This window comes from Ammospiza caudacuta, chromosome 5, assembly GCF_027887145.1.
Source record: "Ammospiza caudacuta isolate bAmmCau1 chromosome 5, bAmmCau1.pri, whole genome shotgun sequence".
NCBI lineage: Eukaryota > Metazoa > Chordata > Aves > Passeriformes > Passerellidae > Ammospiza > Ammospiza caudacuta.
This window is the reverse complement of record NC_080597.1, coordinates 16,631,466-16,643,732: the sequence shown is the minus strand read 5'-3', so window position 1 is coordinate 16,643,732 and position 12,267 is coordinate 16,631,466. Positions and strand designations below refer to the sequence as shown.

General features: G+C 38.2%; 1 protein-coding gene across 1 annotated transcript in view; it reads left to right on the top strand.

Annotated features, from left to right (window-relative positions):
- SCUBE1 (signal peptide, CUB domain and EGF like domain containing 1) overlaps nt 1-12,267 on the top strand; it is a 189,225-nt gene that overhangs the window by 118,982 nt on the left and 57,976 nt on the right. The window contains exon 8 of the mRNA XM_058804924.1: nt 6,889-7,005. Within this exon, the coding sequence (XP_058660907.1) occupies nt 6,889-7,005 (117 nt within the window). The remainder of the gene's footprint in view (nt 1-6,888; nt 7,006-12,267) is intronic.

Here is a 12,267-nt window from a genome sequence, read left to right as displayed (position 1 = left end):
AAATATGAAACGTTCCCTGAAGAGGAATCAAGTTTTTCTGAACTGAGAGCTGAGGGGTTCATGATTCAGTGTAAGATTCACCTAGTTTATTCTTCACACATTCCCTATGTGGCAGGGCAGAATTCTCATCCTATTTTCATGCAAATAAAATTCTACCAATCATGAAATTGCAAGTAAATGAGGAGACAAGCATAACGAAGTGAAGAATTCAACATCCTGCAAGTTACCCCTTTCTGTCTTACCTTTTTCATTCCCTGAATATGAAGCTCTTTCAGTTTCTCCTTCATCTGTTCACAGCTATTTGTTTCTTTCATTATACTCTTGTGAATGCTCTTTCTCTATCCTTTCAGCATCACAGAGCATAATTTGCATGAGAATAGCACAGTTCTCCCTTAACTGAAAATTGAAATATTTTGTGTTTTGTTTCTTCTTGTGCTTGTTGTCCTTTGAGTCCCTCCCTGTACCCTGATCTACTGCCACGTGTACCTCATGTACTGCTGCTTTCAGTAAAATTCTTTTTATGGATGGCAACAGCAGTCTTATCATCTGTTCTCTGTCTCATGGCTTTCTTACTCATACTGCATGTTCCCTCTTACGTAAAGGCAAGCTCATTTTATAATCCACAGAATTATTTTTTTTAATGGCCTTTCCTGAGTTCAGTTTGAATCTCTTCCAAGTTTCAGGCTTTCAGGATTTGTGCATTTTTGATCAGAATTTGCAGGGGATCTTCAGCGTGGTCTTTTTTATTCAGTTAGGTAGTCCTTGTTCTTAGGCATGGTCATGTGCTTCACCTACCACTAGTGGTTAAAATTATTTCCGGATTCTCTGGATAAAAGTTAGGAGGAAGAGAGAGAACCCCAGTTCAAAAAGAAGTCAGAAAGAGCTCTCTTTGGTGGAGATTGTGCTGTGACACCAATGTGAAAGAAACAGATGAGATGTCTGCACAGGCAGCCTTTGAGCCAGATGGAGCAAAGTGCTTTTTCAGGAAGGGAAGGGAGGCACAAATTAAGGACCCCAGACACTTTGTGTATTAAACTAAATTAATTCAACATTGTTTAAGAGAAGGAAGCCTGTACCACTGAGCTCAACAGGATCTTGTCCTCTCATAGAACTGCTCTCATACTTTACCATCATCACTTTTTCAAAACTGCAACATAGTTTGCACAATGGAGTCCTGATGTTGGTCCCAAAACACTACAGTGATGCAAGGAATCACAACAGACAATGGCAATCAATGGTTTCAGATCAGACCTTCTCAAAATTCTCAAAGCCATATATATGACTATCTTTAACAGACGTCCTTAATCTTTTCGCTGTTGTTCAAAGTTGGTGTTTCACTGTGAATTAAATAAAGAGAAATTTTAAAATGAGAAATAAACTCATTTTTATGTGCTTAGGATAGATAAACAGGTTATCAGTTGATTCAGAGACAGTAGCAGTTTACAACAGCTTTAGTGACAGTGCATCTGCTGAGAAACAGCTACTGGGAGTAGTTTACCCTTTTTGCCACTCCAGTTGCCAGGAATTATTACTTCAGAGGTACCTTTTTAGGAAAAACATGGTCTAATTAATCCATATACCTTCTCATTGCACTGGCTTAAACTGTGAGTGCACTAAAGCTGCCATCTTGCTTGCACCATTTAGCTTTAGTTGCATGAAGATTAACTTGTTCATGTGTCTGACCCCTGAATTCTGAGCATAAGATGCCATGTTCAGATCTTGTGCAAAATCCAGACCAAGTGTAGAAGGAGACATTATTACAATCTGAGTATGATTACTCATAACTTTACTTAGATTATGTTCTACTTGATAGGCTTTGATAGCTTCTGTAAATTCTGAGCTCCAGGCTACTCCATCAAGAATTGCTCTTGCCTAGCATAAATATTGACTCAGAATAATCCCAAAATAATATGGCACAGATTTGGAACCCAGTCATCCTGTTTCTGCTGACCCCAATGAGCTTTAGTCTACTGCAAATGCATTCCAAAAAAAGGCAGTTTGAATTGCTGGTTTTCTTTTACTTGCCCTTTGGTTAGTGTTATCATTTGGATAATCATAGGAACTAGGTGGTGGAAAAAAGCATTTTTCCATTTTCATGTCTTCCTTTTGGCTGTAGTTACTGCTTACCATGTCAACCTAAACAGTTTTGAAATCTGGCAAACTTAGAGAATACTCTTTGGTTTAGGCTGCTACGTGTTTTATCTGTAGCCTACCAGTTGCAAAAAATCATTTTCCTCTGCACAAGGCCTTAAGACAGGGGGTCAGTCCAGCCTTCCTCTCTGATTCAGAGGAAATGGCCATCATAAGCCCTACAGAACAGTCATTTAATTTAGTCCAAGAACAACTTTTTCTGAGCAAGAAGGTGCCATTCAGTGTCCCTCTCATGCTTTTCCTAAGAGACAGATGCTGCAAGGCTGCCTTGAATGTAGGTGATGACTTTAGTGGCTTCCCTCTCCCATTTTCACTTAGGTTGTGTAGTTCTCTTGTTTTCATGTCAGCTAGGTTTTTTTTCTTCTGTTAAGACTTCTTTGCATGAGAAGAGAGAGCAGCTCTTACATTTGCAGTTGTTATCCACTCTTTCCAGTCATTGTGTTATGATCAGGAGTCTGGGAACAAGTGGGGTTTTTTTGGATCCTGTTGACTTCAGACTGCCATGATGAGTAACAAAAAAGATCAGAGAATCACTTCTCCATATCTCCAAATAAAGCACCTTGGTACTAGACCCCATCCTCTTGCCTTTATTGGTGTTTACCTTGTCCAGTTTTAATACCTTTCCTCATGATATTTTCAAATATTGTAGAGGATCTATGGAATTTTGTTCTGCTTTGCATCATATTTTAGTTCCTATAAAACTGGTTTGGATTTTAGTCCAGACTGAACCAACAATGAATAATAGAGAATCCAAGATTTGCCTGATTTTGACCAATACCCTTAAAATCATGTTATGTTCCTTCATTCATGAGATAACTTGAAGTCACAGAAATTGGCTTTATAAAATAATTGGCAACTTAAAAAACCCCAAACAAACAGATTTTTTTAGAAGTTTGTATTTTAAATGGTTATATTTACTTGTTTCATAGAAGAAGCTGAAAATCAGGCTTTCAGAAATATTCTCAAACCATGAGATCTGTTCGGAGTTTCAGGCATTTAATAGTTTCAAAGCCAAATAAATCCTGTCTAGTGTGACTCTTTAAGAAAGTGACCTGTTACCACCTGAGAGAGCTCTGGTTGAGTTCAAAAGCTTCAGAAGTAGAACCTGAAGAGCTGCTCTTTCCCTGCTAAACCATTGCAGGCACTGGAGTAACTTCACCTGCTAACCAAGTCAATGTTCCTGGATTGAAGGATTAGCAGCTCAAGCTTGTGCTTTTTAATTGGATATTTTAATATCCAGAAGCAGTGCATATCCCATAGTGCAGTGGACTAATCTTAAAGCAAGAGTTCCTATGGATTAAACCATAGGACATTGGTAATGATTTTAGATATTTCTTGTCTGTGGATCCATTGAGCAGACACATGAGAGATTTTTCCAAAATTAGGAGCTTACATTGGAAAAATACAATGTAATGTCTCCCAGACCGCCCAATATAAATAGATGTCCTTTTCTTTAGATCACTGTTTCTGCTTGAATTTTCTGGTATGAATTCAGTAGAGATGTAGATGGGGCTTCAAATATCACTTTAAATTAACAGTAAGGTCTAATTTTTTCAGATTTTGAACTTTGTCATAATTAAGAAGCAATCTAAATGCCAGTAACATGATGCTGCTTTAGTTGTGTCTTCCAGGTTTGTTTTTTTTTGCTACCTTGTGAGAACAAAAACCAAAACAAAAACAAAAACCCCAAAAATCAAAACAAACACCAAAAAAAAGTTTGAAACAAACAAGAAAAAAGGCTAAAATGTTGATATTGTCTTTCACAGAGAAAAAAACAGCAAAAATTATCTGTAGGACCAATATCACCATGAAGACTTGATCCAATTTCTAACGTCTGTTCTTTCCCTTCCATAGCTTCTCCACTGTGATAGAATGGAAATAAGTAATTTACTTTTGCCTCTTGGCCTAAAAGTTGTATTTGTGCTTCAAATATATGCTGAGGTTTAGTAGTGCTGAGGTGAGGGATGAGTTGGTGTGACCCATCTCAGAAACACAGGTGGTCGTGCATTGGTTTTGTTCTGTGTGTAGCCCTCAGCTCCCCTCTTTGATGTAGCCTCTTTCCCACATTCTGCTATTCATGTTTGCTTTCTTTTACCAATGTTTTCTCACGACCTTGAGTTTAAGGAATTTCATCAGTACATCTCTCCAATTATCCAAAGTGTGAGAGGTACTGTCACATGTCCTCTTGCTCACTTGGATCTTCATTCTGTTAAGAGTTCGTCATGTATGAAAGTCAGAGTTGCTAGAAAGGTTGCAGGGTATTTACCCTTTTTGGTTTGTTTTACTAAATCTGTGTGAAAATAAGAAAAGCTGCCTTGATTCCTTCTATTTATACATAGAAATAACTCTTGTTCATTGAATGACCCTTACCCTATAGATCCAGTCATCCATGCCATGAGAAAAAAAAAATTGTTGTGTCTATTCATTTTCACTGGATGTCATCCAGAAAGCAGAAATATTACTGCTTATGTTCATCTTGTGTTGACACACTGCAATAAAGGAGTCTTCATATGCCAGAGTTAATCTGCTAACAGAAGATTTACTGCTCTTTGCAGTGCCATGCCAAACGTAACCTTCAGTGCTTTTTCCTGAGTTTTAACCTTAACTCTTTACCCCTGGCAAATCCTCCTGCCCTTAAACTGTGCCCAAGTTAAAAATTTTAAATTACGTGATACATTTTGCCTTCCCTGAAACATAAAATTATTATCTGATATGTTGGTCTACGAAGACGCACTCATGTTCACATACAAATGGAAATGCCAGAATTGTCATTTGCAGAATTCTTCAAGCAGAAGTTTCAGCCTGTAAGTCTATAAAATAGTGCTTTCCAGAGAAGTAGATGAAAATCAGAACTATATTGCTTAAACAGTTAGGTTGAGGTCCTGCCAGATGAGCAAGAACCGTCTGAAAATCAGGAGCTGCTCCGGTTTCAGAAATCCTTTCAGACTCATCTCCATTTTCAGAAATCCTTTCCAGATAACATGTCAATCCCTTTGTTAGTTGTGCTTCCTGGCAGTTACATGCAAATCCATTTCTATACTGGTAGCTCTCTCTACATGATGTCATTACATAGCAAACAGACATAAAAATATAAAAGCTATCTGGAGGACCGTGTGTGAATGTATATGGGCTCAGAGACCTGTCCCATGCTGTTAATGCTGTTAAAAGTCTGTGTTTCAGTCTGTTCCTAAGTGCCAGGAGCTTATTTCACACTGGTGGAGAGGCCTGTGCCAGTGCAAAAGAGAAAAAACAGTTATTTTTTTTTTTTTTTCTAAGCAGTGAAGTTCTTAAAAATGGCCAGTCTAAGTTCACCTTGAGGGCAAAGCACTTTAAAATAAAAATCTTTTAGTACTAGTCAATAGAAAAATAAAGCCTGTTCTGTTCTGTGTAAATAATTTTTGATCAATGTACTGTTCTAAAGCAATTCCCAATTAGCATATCCTATAGCTGATTGTCAGACCCTGTCCACAGGGTACAATTGTGACGCAGGCTGTGAATATTCAGCAATAGGAGTCTGTAAATCTGAGTAAGTAATGACAAAGCCTCTTTAGGGAAAGAGGTGAGCTGAGTATAATAATGGCAATCTTGGGGGGCAGTGGGGTATTTTAATTTAATCAAATCCAGAGCAACTGAAAAAGATACTATTAAAAGGACTTATTCTCTGAAGTAAATACTTTTCAGAAAAATGTACAGTTCAAACTGACGTGCTAAATTGGCATCCTTACATCCACTCCATTCTGTGGATCAAAGAGAAGTTAATCATTTCCCTTGCCTTTTATCTCCTTTATGGATGTGTTTGTGAGTATGTGTGCATATGCATGTGTCCGGTGTGTGCATGTGCATACATGAGTAACACCAAACAACGGCAGCGAGGGAGGGGTTCTTGCTTTTTCTGTAATGAAGTTGGAGATTTTATTTTTTTTTAATCCAATGGTACCTTATAGTCACTGCCCACTGTAGTAAAAGCTCAGAAGTATTGCAACTTTCTCTTGCCTGTGTTTGCCCAGCCACCCTTCTACATACTACAAGCACTGGGAAATTTCAATGACACAGCTTGGAATGGGTTCAGTGACCTCAATTATGCCCTCCCACCCACTCCAAACTCCTTTCAATTTGCAAAAAGCTTTAAGTGGACAAAACCCAGATGCCTTTTGCTTGTAGTTCAGTAAGAACAGATTGGGCATGTAGATTCTTGTCAAAGTGATATATGTAGTTCATTTTCCATTAACTCTTTCTTAACTAAGGGTTTTAAATTCTCAGTTCCAAGCCTAGCACTCTGCTTTGCTTTCTATTGTTTTTAAAGTTCATTATGCCTACAGCATCATTTAAAAGTGAACTTTAAAATACCTCAGCTAGACATTGACTGATGCAAAACAGAATGTTTGATTCTGCTTTTAAAGGCAACCACTTTTTTTTTCTTTTTAAACTTTATTATATGTAATAACCCATCCTATTGTCTAAGAGAGTTGAAAAAACACGAACTAAATACACTAAGTAAAATCTCCAGTTTGGGAGGTAAAAGAAATCAAGACTTGTGGAAATGATTTACCAGTCAAAACCAGTACGTGGATCCTGATGACCTTGAGCTTGCTTCAGTTGGCTTACTTAAAACTTACATTGTTTTTAATATGTTGTAATATTGCCCCAAAGAGGCAGCGCCCTTCCCCTCCCCCAGAGCATTTCATTACACTGCCTTTCTCCCTCTCTCTCCCTCTCTGTCTCTCTTTCATTCTGCAGAAACATGTGCTGTCAATAACGGAGGCTGTGATCGGACTTGCAAGGATACCGCGACAGGGGTGCGCTGCAGTTGCCCAGTTGGATTTACCCTGCAGCCTGATGGGAAAACGTGCAAAGGTCAGCCTCTGTTTGCTTTGCAATGCATCATTTGCCTTCAGCGGGTCCAGTACAAGATGTAAATATGCAGTTATTTAATCAATACTTTTTAAGGCGATTCAATACTGGTACCGTAATTGCAATTAAGTTCATTAGCTTTCTCCTTCTCTAATTTTTATGTGTTTACCTGGTTCAGTTGTTTTTCTTTTTTATTTATTAGAGGGTTTTATTACTGCAAAGAAATGAGATGCAGAGGTCAAACTGTTTCAAGCTGAGCAGAGATTTAGAGGAACAACTCGGGGCTGCAAAAAGCCTTTAGTTTCAAAGGACATTCTGATACCTTTGTAAAACCTCAGTCATCTAATGGTGTCTGCATTTTTCTATTCAGAAAGCAAGTTACAATTGTCAAGCAATACTTTGTTGCTTGGGAATAATCAACGACTTATTGCTGAGTGAAGCCAGGTATTGCTCAGAAAAAAACCCCAGATACTTGGTCATTTCTGCACCTTCAAAAGATAAATAGCCAGCTCCAAAGGAAAACCAAAATAACATTGACAAATGCAGGAGTTTAAACCACACAGCTGATACTCAGGTTTTACTGCTCCAAAGGCAGCACAAGAGCCTTGCCATTCCTGTGTGTGTTAAAGCTGAGGTCAGGGGAAAAGAGAGCAGAAAAGAGCATCTGATAGCACTGTCAGCATGTGCTCGCAGTTAAGGAGACAGGGACAGCTCTCAAATGTCACCACACAGTCACACTTCAATGGCACATGAGGAGATTTGGGTACATGTTGGTAGGATCAGGCCATGCATCAACAATTTTCCCACTTTCCTGTGTATTCCTTTTGAGCTTCTTTCCAAAAGACTTGGAGATGGAGATCCAGGAGGACCTGGCATATATTCTCATCACAGAGAATATTTTTCATCACTCAGTGACTTAGCTTAAGTTGACCTAACTTGCTAAGCAATTATTGTGACTTTTTTTTTCCTTCAAATTGACCAGAAATGTCAGAATATACTCAGTCCAGGGCTTGACGTTACTTAAAATAGTAAAACCCACAAAAATAAACAGAAAATGTGTGGTTTCCTCTTGCTCCAGGCAGAAAAATCCTGGTGCTTGGGCATGATCCTATTAGTATTTATAGAAATAACAGTCCATTTGCCTGTTCATTTGAAAATAAAACATTTAAGCTGCCATCGCACACAATGTTAATAGTTAAGGGTGAGCACACATCAAAACTCAGTCATCTTAGTTCAAGCCACATAAAAATAAACCTTCATTTTTGTCAGCAGACTAGCTAAGCTGTAGCAGAACAGTAACAGTGATTCCACCAAGTGCTTAAAAAGGAGGCATTTTAATAATGTAACATGCACCTAGGCTTGATCATAATGTTTATTATTGAAACTGTGTCATGAATAAAAATCATAATTCTAAACTTTGGCCAGAAAACTAACATGAAACAATATTTATATAATAATCAAGACTATAATTATTCCTACAGAAAAATGAAATATTCTACTGATCCTCAAACCAAATACCTTAGCCCTAAGCTCTTTCACATTTTGCTTTTCCTCTTTTTTATGAGTAGAAAATATAAGAAACAAAATCTGTATTTTTATGATGCTGCTGATTCTTTCTTACTTTCTTAAAATAAGCAGCCACTGGAAATTAACACAGATGGTTTAATAAAGCAACAAGCCATTTCTTTTTAACCTTGACATTTTAGAAAATACTCATTATCCTAAAATGGTAAAATATAAATTTTGAATTTGATTTAATTAATAAAATATATCTTATGTATTGCACTGTAAGATTTCTGGGCTAGATCCTGCTCTCCTGAAGCTGAAGTGATTTTGCATTTAAACCTATGCACAAATGATCCTGCACTTAAACTGAGCGGTGAAGTTTCTTGCGCAGCTTTTACAGGCAGTCCATAGTCAAAGACAGTTATCTGTAGGATTTGCATCTCCTTAGGGCAGAAGTGAACTTTTTGGTGGAGTGACATTAATGTCCTCTTGGCTCTTGCTGATAGGTAAAGCCTGGAAAAGACCAGGCAGGAGAAAGTCAGTGTACACATATTCCTTCCTCTGCAATCTCTAAAGACGAAAAGAGAGTAATCAGCACAAGTTTTCTCCTTGGATTTCTTTTTCCTCTTTACTCTCCTTGATTGGACTGGCCCCCAGTTTCTCATATACCCACTCCCCTGTTTCCTCCAGCTGTAATTTTACATCTGTGTGGTAAGAGTAAGAGATTGTCTCTTGGATGCCCTTTAAAGCATCTTCAGGGATCATGGAGCTGTCACATCCTGTCTTTCTTGGGCACAGTTTTCAAGTCCATGGAGCATCACAGCATGTCCAAGTGAGGTTTCTCATATAACATCATTTTAAGGGAGGTTATGTTTCTAAATATAGGAGAAAGATATGCCATTGTCTGTTAAGGGAAAGTAGAGATGTAGGGCATGTAAGAAAAGCTAAGAGGAACTGGAAGGAGAAATTAACTGAAAAATGCAATTGTGGGTTGAGCAAAATGATTAATATGGTTAGGTTTAATTTAGCAAATAATGTTGACCAAAAATAATGTTTTTATTGGAAAGTCTGAGGGTTTTTTTTAGTCCATTTTGGCATCTTCCTCTCTAAGCCATTTTACATAGTGCAGCTACTACATGAAATTGTGCAGAAGCTTAGATTCAAGTGACTTAAATAAGACTCAATGAAACATCTGAATTTTGGGTATTGCAAAGTGGATGTAGGGTAATTTATTAATGTGTAATTCTAGCTCACTTGTAGGTGAATAATATATTCACAATAATGTTCTTTTGCTATACTGGTAGTTTATGGATATCTGCTGACACATTTCTTCGGTTTTTTTTTTTACAAATGAATGAAATATTTTTTTTTTAAATTCACAAAATAGAAGTACTATTTTTCTAAATAACAAAAATTTCTAGATGGTTCTGTTCAACAGTCAGGACTCTAGTCAATTTTAGGCACTGTGTAGACATGTAATGGGAAAAAAAGTTTACTGTCCAGAATGTCCACAGGTTTTTGTTTAGCAGTTGGGAATTGCATTAGTTGTTTAGTATAGAAAAAAGGAAAGTATACATAAAAAAGTAAAGACAAGTTCTTCAAAAGGAGTTTATGCAAGCATGCTTGGTTGCCAAAAGGTGGCAAAGAAACCCTTTTAAATGTAAATAATTGTTCTATGCTTTGTTTGCAACATCACAGTTCCCATTCTGTAGGTCTATCATAGAAGCTGGCAGGAATTTAAATCACAGAGTACAGAACTGAGTCTTGACTAAAAATCTGATATTTCTCCTGGCCCCTCCTAGTGTATCAGAGAATGAAAGGTGTAGGGGAGCAACTTCCAAGTAATACAAAGAACCTGCCTTCAGTGATTTTGCAAGAAGTTGACCTCTTCTGTAGTGAGAAATGAGAGTTCATTGTTCCCCAAAGAATCAGGCCCCTTTTTTAATGCACAGAACACTCTGGTTTATATCAAATGTCAGTAAATTCAGAAGGAAAATTGTTGTGGATATAATTTTAATATGGAATACATACAGGTATCTGCAGAGCACAAAAGAAGCTACTGTCCTTTGTTGTGGAGGATTGCTTTGCTTTCTGGAAACTGGAAAAATCTTTTTAATCTCTGATTAAAAATCTCTGATTTCTCTGTTACATACATTACTTACCTGGTCTTGCAGTGAAATAAGAGCAAAAGTGCTGTCTGTGGTTTAGTTAGAATGATCTTCAGATGTATTAATGGTGCTTGGATAAAAGTTCATTAACCTTTTGCTGTCTTTTAAAAGTCAGTCTTGAACTCAAGTCCTCCCTCAGTTGGCTTGGCACACAATGGAGAATGCTCCTTTATTCCCTTCAGCTTTCCTGTCAGCTTGGCTCTTAATAAGCCAAACCATGGAGGCTTTTGACAGCTAAGAGAAGAGACATTCCAGGCAGAAAGGGTTCCATGTTCTCCCTCTAATTAATGCTATTTAATTTCTACTGCCATTGTAACTGGGTGATGCCAGCTTGATGCTCAGTTCATTTGATGCTGTTGATTATTGTGCTACACATGAGGAAACAGTGTAGGTCACTTCCTTGAATGCCTACCAAGTTATCCCACAGAATTCAGCCAATTCAGGCAGAAAGGGAGACTGAAGATTAAAAGACATAGAGACCCAGGATGCTTATTGCTCATTACCTCCTACCCACTTTTTAATATCCTCTGTGTTGAGCATATCAGGGGTTCTGTGGTCCTCATCTCCCTTGTTTGTTGGTTTCTGTGCCTCCTTCCTGCTGAGTGACCTTTCCATGGATCCAGCTCCATTCTGCCCTCAGTGAGAAGATTCACAGGTTCAGCATTTTAATTATACTAAATACAGCTTGGGTAACTGATAATGAATGAGGCTCATTTGCAAAAGACTTGCAGGGTTCAAAAGGAGTGAAGTCAGACTAGATTAGACTTAGCAGAGATTTCTGAAGATTGTTTAAATCCATCTGCCAAACTAGATCAAACAGTAAAGAGCTCACCTTCCTGAGGACAGTTACAGGAGACAAGCTGGGCCAGGGAGAATTCTTCTCCCAAGACTTAAAGTAGAGAAGGACTGAGAATAATGGCAAAAGATGATGTCTGAGAGAGACAGGGACTTTCCCTGGTGGCTTCTCTAAGAAGAGAATCAGAGCAGGAGGAAGGGCCACAGGCTTCTAGCATGGTGTAAAATGTATGACCGTGTATATGATATATATGCTCCATTTCTGCTCTGGGACGTAACAAAGAAGCTGTGCCCATAGATAGGCACTCTTGTGCCTGAATAAAGCAACTTCCCAGCACTCTGCACCTAGAGGTACAGAGGGGAACTGTGCAGACTGCAGCCCTTGCTGAGCTCCTAGAGTCACATAGCACAGCAAATGGAAGTTTTAAGCAGGAGAAACTGGATTTCAAAGGGTCATTGAGCAAAAGCAACATCTCAACTATGGCTTTCCCAACAAACATCCATAAAGTGCTACCTAACTTTGCATAGATGTTTGGTAACAGCAAGATGTGGATTATTTTGTTCAGCTGATTTCCTGTTTTGTATCATTTCACCTGTATTTCATCATTTAATCTGCATCTTGTGAAGATCCACCCTTAAGGGGAAGGAACCTGACAACAGGATTTTGGGATCCTCAGCTGGGCTGGAATGTCAGGGGTTTAGTAGCAATGTGGTATTACACGTTCATAATGTGCCACCAGCTGTGACTAAGTGCAGCAGGATCAATTCCTGTGCAGGAACAGGTCTGTGCCAAGCC